Source organism: Salmo salar, chromosome 09 (genome assembly GCF_965601325.2).
Source record: "Salmo salar chromosome 09, fSalSal1, whole genome shotgun sequence".
Classification (NCBI taxonomy): Eukaryota; Metazoa; Chordata; class Actinopteri; order Salmoniformes; family Salmonidae; genus Salmo; species Salmo salar.
In genome coordinates, this window is record NC_138299.1 from 138,325,139 (window position 1) to 138,338,847 (window position 13,709).

At 41.4% G+C, this 13,709-nt stretch overlaps 1 protein-coding gene across 4 annotated transcripts; it reads left to right on the forward strand.

Moving 5' to 3' along the window:
- Nucleotides 1-1,054: 1,054 nt before the first annotated feature.
- Nucleotides 1,055-13,375, forward strand: LOC106613008 (dual specificity tyrosine-phosphorylation-regulated kinase 1A). Of its 4 annotated transcripts, none has more exons than XM_014214815.3 (12): nucleotides 1,055-1,851; nucleotides 3,673-3,742; nucleotides 5,277-5,473; nucleotides 5,646-5,738; nucleotides 5,880-6,068; nucleotides 7,530-7,677; nucleotides 7,800-8,086; nucleotides 8,263-8,409; nucleotides 8,535-8,675; nucleotides 8,800-9,103; nucleotides 9,324-9,448; nucleotides 9,779-13,375. In XM_014214815.3, the coding sequence occupies exons 2-12, from the start codon at nucleotides 3,733-3,735 to the stop codon at nucleotides 10,349-10,351; spliced, it is 2,214 nt and encodes a 737-aa protein (XP_014070290.1). In that variant the 5' UTR covers nucleotides 1,055-1,851; nucleotides 3,673-3,732; the 3' UTR covers nucleotides 10,352-13,375. The 4 variants fall into 4 exon arrangements, with proteins under 4 accessions (XP_014070290.1, XP_014070294.1, XP_014070291.1 ...); XM_014214816.3 differs by lacking the exon at nucleotides 1,055-1,851 and adding an exon at nucleotides 1,883-2,656; XM_014214819.3 differs by lacking the exon at nucleotides 3,673-3,742.
- The last annotated feature ends 334 nt before the right edge of the window (nucleotides 13,376-13,709 follow it).

The following is a 13,709-nucleotide window of genomic DNA, read 5'->3' on the forward strand; positions in this document are numbered from 1 at the left end:
AAAAATGATCGCCCTTCGGTCATCATTGAGAATAGGTATATATACACACCAAAATTCCAGAGAATCAATCTCTATTCATCCCTATCATCCATAAATCCATATTTTACAATTGGACAACTATTGAGCATTCCTCAACACTAATAGCATGACTCTGATAAATCAATATAGAATCAGAATCATACAAGACCATGATAATCAGAAATCCAGAACTGCACATAGAAAGGATGTATGCTGCCATCCATTGGCCAAAGAACATAGCACATGGATTTGCTTCATCATCATTCAGAGATAAAAAATGTTACAAATAAGATCCCACTTGGATATTTAAATCAGGTTACTTTCTGTAGTTTGATCTGATTTGTGAATATCTTATCACATGTTAAATGTTACTAGTAAATTCATGTTAAGCATCAGGTTTTGCTAAACTGAGTTCATGGAACCTTAGAGAACCATTAAGCTGACAGCCATACAGTATAGGCTACATGTGGGTGCCCTTTATACCTCTAGTCTCTGCTGTAAAGCTCAACAGCCACTAAAAGAAAAAACTGAATTTAATTCTGTCCTGATAAGGAACGTATTTTATAGATGTGTTCTATGCAACAATATCACACAGCTTGTTCATATTCAGGAATCATGATGTCAATCTGACAGTTTTTTAATGTATTTTTTATTTAACCTTTATTTAACTAGGCAAATTGGTTAAGAACAAATTCTTATTTACAATGAAGAAGACTAGGTCTGCATGTCTTGCATTTCATTTTCTACAAATGTATTTTTGCAGTCATACATACAGTTTTATGACTGCCACAAAAATGCATGCAAGAAAGTTTGGCAAATTCCTATTCATGCATTTTCTCAAAATAATTTAGAAATCCTATCGATGATTTTATTCTACTTTAGAATGTTATACTTAAATTGAGACTATTTCTTCATTAGAATTACTGATTGATTGACAAGTTATGACAGCATGCAACGTTGAATTTACAGTTGAATTATTTTCGTCATTGGGTCATCCGGGGATTGAATAGTTTGATTGACAGTTGTCATAGTAACAACTCAGGCCGTCGCCATTTTGTCAGGAGGTTTTTTTGCGGATTATTTTCAAATGTTCTCCCTTCCCGCCGGAATAATGCAATCACTGGATATACCATTGACATTTGTGTTGAAAACAATGCGTCGAATGGATCGAATTTAGACAATTAAGAAGCAAATGATTTAGCATAGTTTAAATATATTTAGGGGGAGCCGCACTTATAGTTGTCAGTGTCTCTGGTCTACCGGGCCGGTTCACTGCGCAGGTTTGGGACGCGCGCCATTTTGTGAAAATTGACATCAAAATTATTGTCCAAAATAAGCGTATATTTTAGGGCATGATATTTGTTTCATATTATGGGGGATTTTGATTATTATTCGTTATGATTGCCTACGTCCGTATTTCCCGTGGTGAGCTTGCAAGAAAACGGAACAATCTGAATGTAGTAACCTTTTATTTAGCTATTGAATTCCTAGCTACAGAATCTTGTTAGCTAACTCGCTAACCTTAGCTAGTCAACAGCAGTAGCCACGTTCGTTTTGTCAACTAGCATACGAGCTAGCTGGCGCTAGTCATCAGCTGATGCTAGTCGAAGTTGGGTGGATAACTAATTTTGTTGGTTGGGAACGCATTTGATCGTCAAGAAGTTTTACTTGGCTGGCCAGTGGGGGATACTTTTCACCTTCGCGTTACTGGAATTGAGTTGACTGACTGCTACGGTTAACTTAGCCGACGACTGAGGGCGGAGAAGCTCAAGCTGGATAAGTTGCCCTATCATACAGGTTATTTGACTTTAAATGAAGATCGTGCCATCAGAGGTGAGCCCATATATGAAGCTGACTGTGTGTTGTGTAATAAAGGTAGCTAACGTTACAGGGGGTGGTAATTAGCTAACTAATAAACTATCTAGCTAACGATCAGCAACCATTGTATTGGCCGGGGGATGTCATAAGAATGTCGGTAACATTAACCAGTACATATTTGCTAGCTAACGTTAGCGCTCTGGATCTAGCTACACCTAACATGTTTTAAACCTAGCTAGTGAGCTAACGACATTGTACCTTTATTTGTAGCTAGCGGCTAACCAACGTTACGTCAGAGTGCTAACGTAAGTTAATAGCTAGCTAACGTTACGTCAAAGTGCTAACGGAAGTTAATAGCTAGCTAGCTAACGTTAAGTGTTTATGGTAAGCAAGGCTCGTTAGCTAGCTACGGTTGTTAACATGGCTAACCTGTTAGAAAGGTGTGGGCAAGGTAACAGTAACAATGTATCCAGTTAACAATTCGGGCCCCATATCATGCGTTATTGGCTTGCTAATAAGTTGGCAAGCTCGCCACATAGCTAGCTGGTCATCTAACGCGTAGCTTGCTAGTAGGCCCATACAGCTCGCTCGCAGAACACATCGTCACTGCAATCACTCTGGCGAGAGGAAACGGGTGGCTTGCCTTAACGTACCAAAGCTAGAAGGGTAACGTTAGCTAATGAGCAACCAAGCTAGGTAGTATTTGTCATTGTGGACGAAGCCAGACTTTGCCGTTGACATTTCTGCTCTTGAGAAGGCTAAACTAAACAGATGATTTCCTTTCCAAATTCCAACCATGGCGAGAAATACTCCATCACCTGTGAGTAGTTAGCTAACAGTTGACAATTCCTTATTTTCAACTGATGACAGCCCGATTTGAGTGTGCAAGTATGTAACAAAACTGAGGGAATCGTTTTTAATAAATAATGTCATAGGATAGACATAGTTAGATATGAAGATGCATACACACAATTCGTATTATAACGGTATATCAATGTAACTAGGCCTGTGTTCATGCCTCGACTCAATAGCCAGGAAAGGAACTGTTCAGAAGACGGTCCTGAAAACGGTGAACGTTATCATCGTTTATGCTTTACAAGCAATTACCTTGTTTTTCCTTAGTGGAACAGTTGGATGCGTTATTTCTACTTTATATGCACTGTTCTGAATAATTTAAATGGTATACAGTTTATTCAAAATACTTGCATTGCAATGCAGGCTTATACTGCATATCATATTTAGCAACCCTTCCCACACTGAAAATACTTCAGCTCACTGTCAATACATAGTGTAATATTTGATTTTCTTTTATTAATTAGTTGCTGTTGAGGCATTCAGGTCATCTTCATCACAGGCATATCAAGTTAATGGCTTTGACAATGGGTATAGACATTCTGAGAGGAGATCTCTAGTTTTACTAGGTCCAAAACAATGGTCAACCTGATTTTACCTGCTTGTTAGGATGTCACCTGTCTTGGTGTGAACCATGTTTCTGAACTGTTCTTGCAGAAAGTAAACAGCTTTATACAGCTTAGATTTATATGGTTAATTGTCAACATGCCGAATACAATCTTTGAGTCATTGGTTCACTGAAATTAACCTGACTGACTGGGAAAATGTGATTTGTTGGATTGATTTTAACTTTTTTTCTAGATTTACAAAATGTTAATTTTACAATATATATTTTCTGAAAAACATTGCGTGAGTCATCCATTGCCTTTGCAATGTTTTGGTATTTTTCCTCCCCCTTTTTTCCACAAGTTTTTGTGCTATTGGAAAGTGGATCCCACCAGAAATGCACAGTCAATGATACTTATCTCTTTTTGTTCTTCATAGTGGGTTGTGGTTTGCTGCTGGACTCTCCTCCCAGGATGATATGAAATTTTACAGGAGACGATGCATCCAGGTTAGCTGCAATATCTGCAATATTTTCTCTTTGGTGGGGAGGAGGCAGTCTTCTGACAATTTACAATTTGGAATTGGGATTACATTAAATGGAGTGATGTTTAAAATAGAACCATGGTGCACCTCAAGATGTCAGCCAAGAAAGTGGAGAAGAAAGAAATGCCAGTCATCCTTACAGATGAGTCTTTTGCATTTAGTGAGCTTGGAAGGATGCTTCAACAACTGGCAAGCATTATTATTGAACAGTTACACAAATGACAAGTGTGAATTCACCAGCCCCAGATTTAATTATATAAAGGCCAATATAATATTAAATGTACAATATTATACATGTAATATAAATCACAATTTATAAGGAATAGTACTGCACTACTTATAGTGAGAAATGGGGTTAGACTAGGCTACCTTATTTGCTTTTGTCGGAGTCTGAGGTCACCCCCATGATCAGTTATACCTAATACATGTTTTATTATTGTATGATGTGTCAGAAATGGCATATTACCACTGTATAATTCTAAACTGGAATGTAGCTACTGTACATCTTTATTTCCAAGGTTCTCCTAATAATATCTATTAGTCTGGATATATTTGTTCCTCCACAGCTGGGTCAGCTCTGTTTCTAGTGCTCTCAGATGGAGTGCAGGTTTTAGGCTGTGCTGCTATTTTGCTGTCGGGCTCTAGTGTACTGAAAGCGGCCTCTAAGTGTGCCAAAGTTCAATTTTATTTCTTGTTTATTTCTTGCTTTCTCATTGGAAAATGGGAGCCGCTCTGCCCTGGCAACAAAAGTAGGCTATTTGCATACTGCGTTGTGATTGGCCTGTGCATTGATGGGCTTGCCAAATCACGCTGTATCTCTGTGGTGATAGGCTATGCTAATTAGGTGCTGTTGCTGGGATTCTGAATAGTGGTTACTGTGTAGCGCTAGTGAATTGTGTTGTCTGGTGAGATGCTGATAGATGAACAAGCTATGTAATACTTTTCTGATTTCTTTTCACATAAAGAGAAGGTTGACGCTACCCAGGCTATATAAATATTGCATTTTTATTCCTGATCTAAAAGTACATATTCTATAGCCTCCCACTGTTCTGTCGGCACCTTCTCATGGATGCAATTACCACAAACATGCCATATATAATTTGAATAATAGCACTATTTAACAGTAAGAGTTAGGCCTATGTCTTCCGACTCATGTCAATTATATGAGAGAAATTACACTGACCATAACATGTTAGTTAGAATTTACCAACATCCCATTTCGGAATTTCAGTTGATAGTCATTGAGATTCATACTACATAGTAAAGGTTAAAGCTGTGTGCCTACACTTCTAGACCCCTTGATGTGGTATTTTAGATCAGTTTGTCACTGCAGGAAACCTGCCATTGATGGAGTAATCAGTCTGAAAAATCAAATTGATTTCTCACTACTTCAGGGAAAGTTTGTATAAGGTTGTTTTTTAAATTTGTGTATATATATATATATATATATATATATAACAATTTCAGCATTAACTCGTGTAAATGTTGACTTCTTTCAGGAGGAGAGACTTCAGCATGCAAACCTTCGTCCGTCCGGCTTGCGCCCTCTTTTTCTTTCCATGCTGCTGGTCTTCAGATGGCTGCTCCAATGCCCCATACGCACCAGCAGTACAGTGACCGCCACCAGCCAAGCACTGACCAAACTGCTGCGGTCCTACCGTACAGCGACCAGACGCAACAGCTCACTGCCAACCCGGTATACAAGCAACCCACAAACCTCTCAATTTGTCATACACTTTTTAACACGCACTTGCCCTGTATAAATCAGAACTTTAAGTAGCCTATCATTTTGATTGCAAATTGTAAGAAAAGTTCATACACATTTTTTTTTTCTGAGATATTAATGCTTTCCTTGTGATTTGTTACAGAGGCACATACCCCAGTGCTTTCGTGACCCTACTTTGGCTCCCCTGAGGAAGCTCTCCATAGACCTTATCAAAACCTATAAACAGATCAATGAGGTGAGACTGGTTTCTGCTGTTTAATGAACTGCAATTGCCACAACACAAAAAAATTATAGTTTGGGATATTTTTCATGTAGTCAGTTAGATCAGGAAGTACATATGCTAATGTCTGTATTGCGGTTCTTTCCTGGACTCTAGGTGTATTATGCAAAAAAGAAGCGACGGCACCAAACGGGTCAGGGTGAAGACTCCAGTCACAAGAAAGAGAGGAAGGTCTTCAACGATGGCTATGACGATGACAACTACGATTACATTGTCAAGAATGGGGAAAAGTGGATGGACCGCTATGAGATTGACTCCTTGATCGGCAAAGGGTCATTTGGACAGGTACACTTTTGTAAATGATTCAACATTATTCTCGTGATCACTTGTGTAGCTAGTGTGTACCCGTCAAGATTTTGGGCACACCTACTCATTCAAGGGTTTTTCTTTATTTTTTCATTGTTGAATAATAGTGAAGACATCAAAACCATGCAATCATGTGGGAACCAAGAAAGGGTTAAACAAATGAAAATGTATTTTAGATTCTTCAAAGTAGCCACCCTTTGCCTTGATGACAGCTTTGCACACTCTTGGCATTCTCTCAACCAGCTTCACGAGGAATGCTTTTCCAACAGTCTTGAAGGAGTTTCCACCTATGCTGAGCACTTGTTGGCTGCTTTTCCTTCACTCTGCTGTCCAACTCATCCTAAACCATCTCAATTGGGCTGACGTCGGGTGACTGTGGAGGCCAGGTCATCTGATGCAGCACTCCATCACTCTCCTTGGTCAAATAGCCCTTACCCAGCCTGGAGGTGTGTTGGGTCATTGCCCTGTTGAAAAACAAATGATAGTCCCACCAAACGCAAAGCAGATGGGATATCATAATAGTGAATACTTCATGGTGGGAACCACACATGCGGAGATCATCCCTTCACCTACTCTGCGTCTCACAAAGACACGGCGGTTGGAACCAGAAATCACTAATTTGGACTCATCAGACCAAAGGACAGATTTCCACCGGTCTAATGTCTATTGCTTGTGTTTCTTGGCCCAAGCAAGTCTCTTCTTTAGTGGTGGTTTCTTTGCAGCAATTCGACCATGAAGGCCTGATTCACGCAGTCTCCTCTGAACAGTTGATATTGAGATGTCTGTTACTTGAACTCTGTGAAGCATTTATTTGGGCTGCAATTTCTGAGGCTGGTAACTAATGAACTTATCCTCTGCAGCAGAGGTAACCCTGAGTCTTCCTTTCCTGTGGTGGTCCTCATATGAGACAGTTTCATCATAGCACTTGATGGTTTATGCAACTGCACTTGAAGAAACTGTCAAAGTTCTTGACATTTTCTTGATTGCCTGACCTTCATGTCTTAAAGTAATAATGGACTGTTGTTTCTCTTTGCTAATTTGAGTTGTTCTTGGCATAATATGGACTTTGTCTTTTACCAAATAGGGCTATCTTCTGTATACTCCCCTGCCTTGTCACAACATAACTGATTGGCTCAAACGCATTTAGAAATTCAACAAATGTACTTTTAGCAAGGCACACCTGTTAATAGAAATGCATTCGAGGTGACTACCTCATGAAGCTGCTTGAGAGAATGCCAAGAGTGCAAATCTGTCATCAAGGCAAAGAGTGGCTACTTTGAAGAAACTCATGTGATTCCATATGTGTTATTTCATAGTTTTGATGTCTACAATGTACAAAATAGCAAAAATAAAGAAAAACCCTTGAATGAGTACGTGTTCTGAAACCTTTGGCTGGTATTGTATGTGTCGGTGTTTTTTCTCTCCTTGTGATTGCTGTAGGTTGTAAAAGCTTATGACCGTGCAGAGCAGGAGTGGGTTGCCATCAAGATCATCAAGAACAAAAAAGCTTTTCTCAATCAAGCCCAGATTGAAGTGCGTCTCCTAGAGCTCATGAACAAACATGACACTGAGATGAAATACTACATAGGTAATGCACTCTAGTGCTTGTCTATTGTCTAAGCCATTATGGAGTACTGTCGTGTTTTACACCAATCTCTCCTGTATCAGCCAAGCTTGACTGGCAGAATGTCTCATTTTCCTATCATGTAGTTCATCTGAAACGTCACTTCATGTTCCGGAACCACCTCTGCCTGGTGTTTGAGATGCTCTCATACAACCTCTACGACCTGCTGCGGAACACCAACTTCCGTGGCGTCTCTCTCAACCTGACCAGGAAGTTTGCCCAGCAGCTTTGCACTGCGCTGCTGTTCCTGGCCACGCCTGAGCTCAGCATCATCCACTGTGACCTGAAGCCTGAGAACATCCTGCTGTGCAACCCCAAAAGAAGCGCCATCAAGATAGTGGACTTTGGCAGCTCCTGCCAACTAGGACAGAGGGTATGCTAATCTACTACTTGGTCCAAAAGAGTTTAACCTTGTCTTTCACAAGTCTCATTTCTTGCATATGTTCTGTATACCTCTGACGTATATTCTGTTCTCAAGCTTGTAATGCTGATATCTGTAATGTTATCTTTAAGAATAGGTTGTGATTTACTCTTTTTCTCCTTCGTCAGATATACCAGTACATCCAGAGTCGTTTTTACCGCTCCCCAGAGGTGCTGCTGGGCATGCCCTATGACCTGGCCATCGACATGTGGTCCCTGGGCTGCATACTGGTAGAGATGCACACCGGAGAGCCCCTCTTCAGTGGAGCCAACGAGGTACAGTAGGCTTGACTGACTAGCTGGAGATCTTTTTAAATGTATCCAACTCTGAGTAAATTCATTTGATACACGTAATTAACATTAATCCATGGCAGTATTTTGTTCTGTTCTATAATTCTCAGGTGGACCAGATGAATAAGATAGTTGAAGTTCTAGGTATCCCCCCCAATCATATTATGGACCTAGCCCCAAAAGCCAGGAAGTTCTTTGAGAAGCTATCAGATGGCACATGGAGCGTTAAGAAGACCAAAGATGGCAAAAGGGTGAGTGTTCTGCAGTTCCTCTCTCAATGTGGTGTCCAAACAGTGGCTTTTGGTAGTGTTGTGTATTTGAGTTCAAGTACCTGACCCCCCCTCTGTCTCGTCCCCTCATCTTTCCTCTGAGCAGTATAAGCCTCCAGCCTCTCGAAAGCTCCACTCCATCCTGGGTGTGGAGGCCGGGGGTCCAGGTGGCCGGCGGGCGGGGGAGTCTGGCCACGCCGTCGCTGACTACTTGAAGTTCAAGGACCTGATCCTGCGGATGTTGGACTACGACCCCAAGAGCCGCATACAGCCCTACTACGCCCTACAGCACAGCTTCTTCAAGAAGACTGCAGACGAGGGGACCAACACGAGCAGCAGTGTGTCTACCAGCCCAGCGCTGGAGCAGTCCCAGTCCTCTGGAACCACCTCCAGCACCTCCTCCAGCTCAGGTAACACTCCCTGGCTCAATTGACCCTCTTTCTCTCCTCGGAATATTGCTGTTGTGGGCTCATATCTCAAAGTGGTGCCTTTTCAGTGCACTGGTGGGAAACCCAACAGTTGATGGTGCTTAAAAAATATATACTATTTTAAACCTTTCCTAGGTTGTCATTTTTTAGATGTGGTGTGATGGACTTAGGCTGAGGTTGTGCCCTCGTCTCTCTCTTGCAGGAGGATCATCTGGGACAAGTACCAGTGGCAGAGCAAGGTCCGACCCCACCCATCACCACCTACACAGTGGAGGGCACTTTGGGGCAGTGCTGCCAGCCATCGATGGTGACACCCTCTGTCCACAGGTGACATGTCTTTGTCATTCATTTGAAGAAGCTAATTAATCAATAGACAACCTGTTGAAAGTCCTAATGTGGTCAATATTAAATGCACTGAGAATGTAATGGTATGACATTTTCCAAGAAGCATTTGACAAGAGTATTGAAATTGACATTTTAGTCATTTAGCAGACGCTCTTATCCAGAGCGACTGAATTAGTGCATTCATCTTAAGAGCTAGGTGGGACAACCACATCACAGTCATATTAAGTACATGTTTCCTCAAAGTATCTATCAGCAAAGTCAGTATGAGAGACATTAATTGATTTGATTTCGGTATCTGTGGTCCACTGACAGGCAAGAAAGACTTACCCTCCCCCATTGGTGAGGGGAGGCGGCGTTGGACCAGAGCCAGTGGCCGGAGAGACCCACCCAGTCCAGGAGACCACCTTCCATGTCCCCCCTCAGCACCCCAAGGCCCTGCACCCCCACTCCCACCCCCATCATCACCACGCGCAGGTGATGGCCACAAGGCCCCGCCCACGGCACTACACCTCCCCCACACACAGCGCCTCCACACAGGACTCCATGGAGGTGGTGCATGGCCATCTGTCCATGACCTCCCTGTCTTCCTCTGCCTCCTCTTCCTCCACATCTTCCTCTTCCACTGGGAACCATGGCAACCAGGCCTACCAGCTCCGCCACCTGCCCTTTGGGCACCACGGCGGACTGAGCATGGGGTTGGGCGCCTTCTCGAACCCCCGGCAGGAGACGGGCATGGCCGCCCACCCCGCGTACCCCATGGGCACAAACACTGGGCCAGCTCACTACCTACCAGAGGGCCACCTGGGCATGAGGCAGGGCATGGACCGGGAGGAGTCTCCCATGACTGGAGTGTGTGTGCAGCAGAGTTCCATGGCCAGCTCGTGACTGCACTGACATTTGGCTGTGTGTTCCCCCTGTGCGTCATTTTTAAGGTGGTGTTTTTTACTACAGGTGTGTCGAACTAAAGCTGCTCACGTCAGAAGGGAGATATCACTGAACCGCTACTACAGAGAAGATCCTTTGTTAAAAGAATGTGGTTTCTGTTTTTCCTTTTGCAATCATTACACATAGTAATGTTGCAAAATAACCATAGTAAAATTGAGACATCCATCTGCCATTTCACAAAATTCATGTAACAAATAACCACCGTCTGGTATTACGTGGCAAAATCTTCTGGTGAGCATTGGGGATAAAGTTGGAAGCAGTTTTACAGGTAGCTGTCAGTAATGAAATGCTAACACAGCCTCTTATTTAAAACGGTGGAATTTCTGACATTTTTGTTCCACAGGTTGTTGATTGTTTTACCCTTTTTAAAGTGAATTTTCACAAAAGAGCTGCTTTTAAAACATGTAGCTTGACCAGGAGGAAAGTGTTTGCAGTGATATTTCGTGTTGTCTGTTGGTATTGTGTAACTCTGTGAGAGGGGAGCACATAGCAGTGGAGTTCCTATGGCGTGCGCTGGCCCAGACAGTGGAGGGGATACCCTGCAGGTGGAAGATGTGGGGAGGTTCTGAGGGGAGCGCTGCCCCCATTAAGTCCAGGTGCCTGGTGAGCTGGGCCCGGCCTGGCACAGACGAGAGATTGGCTCTGGAGAAGAAAAGGATCCGGCCCAGCGCGGGGAAGACTGGTTCAGTCAGTGGCTGGTTCTCAGATAACCCTTTGGCCTTACGACTCATGGACTTGGAATGGGACGGAGCTGGACATTATCATTTGAATTAACATGGCTTTCCTCTATTTTTTTTCTCTCTAGACAGCCCTTAATTCTTTAAGGAGAATAAACATCATAGAAAAAGGTAATTAAGAATGATTTCTGAGGCCTTTCTCTACAAAGATTTCTCATTAATGGGGCCCCACATTACAGGGTCTTCTTGTACACACCAATCTCCTAAACATTATTTCCTCAAAATCTTGTTCACAGATTAAGGATTTCACAGTGGAAAGAACTATCTTTTCCAGAGTCCCTTTGCTTACCCCCCCCCCCCCCCCCCCCCCCCAAATCTGCATGTAGTTCCTCATCTGAACACCTGCACAAATTCTCCATCTTAAACAGAAACTGAAAAGAAAAAAACGAGTTAAGTGACTGCCTTTTTTCCTCCTCAAATTATGCTGTGAATTTTACAATAATTTATTTTCCCTTTGGATATTTTTTATACCAAAGCAGTTGTTTTTAAAGCATATTAGGTGTCTGTAACCAATAATGTAGCAGTTCACCACTTTTGACTCTGTTTATCAAGATCTTATTTTAACGTCAATACAAAACAGCAGCAATATATTGCTCTAGCAAAACTGGAACCCGTTGTTGAACTTAACTGTTAAAATATACGGTAGCTAAGGTTGCAATGTTTTACCAAACCTGTTTCCATATTATTTGGTTGATTTAATTTGTGGATTCTCTCTTTTAACCTTTATGTTTAGTGACATTGGTAGTTACTCGGCAGGCTCCAGAGTAGCAGAATTAAAAGCTCATGGTTCAATGGAGACAACTGCATTCTATTTCTGCATTTTCCCCCACGTATACTATTTTTAAGGGTTTCGCTGCCTTTCATACATAATTTGGTCGACATGCTAGCTACTGCCATAACTCAAGACTATTTTAGTTTCATTACCCTGGCAGCGTACAGACAATTGTTTCAAAATGATTTGGCAGGGCACCTTGTGAGCCTGGTCCTATTCAATTGGAAAGGGTGCCAGTCAGCCCTCTTGCTAATGTCCTGAGGATGGTGCTCAACTTAGGCACACATGCATGTCCGTAGAACTCGACAGTAAATAAAATACATGTTTCATTCAGTTTATTTTATATCAGGGATTTTGAAGTGCTTATTTTTTTTTTATGCTTTTTTTTTTTTTTTTTGTCATCTCTGGAAAAGTAACAAGACCAAAGTCCTGCTCATAACAGCCTTCTTAGTTAAACACACACAGACCGCAGGACACCATTCTATTGTCATCATAATTCAGGGGAGAGACCATCATAAGGACAAATCATGTTTGGTATAACCACAAACTCAAATGCAAAGCTACCTGTAATGATATTTTGATTTTATCTAAATGTTAAAATTATAATCACAATCATTTTTCATACCCCTCATGATTTGAGATTCAGAAATGGACAGTGGTTTTGCTGGCACTCATACTGGTACTAAACATTCCAAAATAAAGGTTAAAAAAAGTATTTAAAAAAAATAAACTTGAGTGACTCTTAAGTGTGAGCCTGTTTCAGATCATGCTGAATGACCTTTGATCTAGAGCAGTTGTCATGACATGCAGCCCCTTTTTAATAGTTGAAATAGAATTTATGTATATATTTATATTTTTTAATAAAGGAAGTATAGAACTCACTACCTTGCTCCTGCTGGTATGATGATTGTTTGTCAATTTGGTGACCATTCAGTGGCAAGATCTGTTTTCTTAGTCAGTGGTGTATCATGGTCTCTGGTCAGAGGTACTTGACTACATCAGGACAACACTATGAGGTAGGGTTTGAATCAAACAGGGAAAGCTATATCTTCAAACCTTAATTTTCACAGGGTATATTGTAAGTGCATGTACATCCACAAACTTTACATTTTGGTTGTATGAGAAGCACATGGTGGAAAAAAAGTGGTTCCATTTTCAATAAGGCTGTTATGTTTGGGTTTCACACATTTGAGTACTTGTTGACATATCCCTCACCCTACAGAAGCGCAAGTCCTCTGATTTCATTTGAATATCTTTTCCTTCATTTTTTTTTATTTCATCAAATTTTTTGTACATGCAACATGCACTATAAAACTGAACAGCATGGGGAAAAGGATAAGTCCATGTATCCACAGATTGTAAGATCTAGTCAAGACTTTGCTGTGTATATGACAATGCCCTTTGTATTATATTAAGACAGTCTTATGTATGATATATAAAAAGAAGTTAATTGAACTGTTGTGAGCCTCTGTTCCTCAACTTATCTTCACACACACCAATATGTATTTCTTCCAGGAATACACTGTCTATTGTCTCAATGCTATTTATACCTGCACAAATACCAAATAAATTACCATGATAGTGGACACTTTTCTGCTCAATAATAATAACTGTCTAACGCCATAACTCCTTTGTGTAGCCTATAATTATGATTCACACTCATTAATACACTGATCAGCACAACAAACCGGCAACGTTATCGTACTAGTGTCGTAAGAACGCCTGAGTGATTCTCTACACAACAGCAAGCTACATGTAATGGGTGTAGATGAGATGTATTATGATTGAA

Coding starts and splice junctions, on each gene's coding strand:
- LOC106613008 (XM_014214815.3), top strand. Junction 5,739..5,879: donor CCTATAAACAGATCAATGAG/GTGAGACTGGTT, acceptor CCTGGACTCTAG/GTGTATTATGCAAAAAAGAA. Junction 8,087..8,262: donor CCTGCCAACTAGGACAGAGG/GTATGCTAATCT, acceptor CTCCTTCGTCAG/ATATACCAGTACATCCAGAG.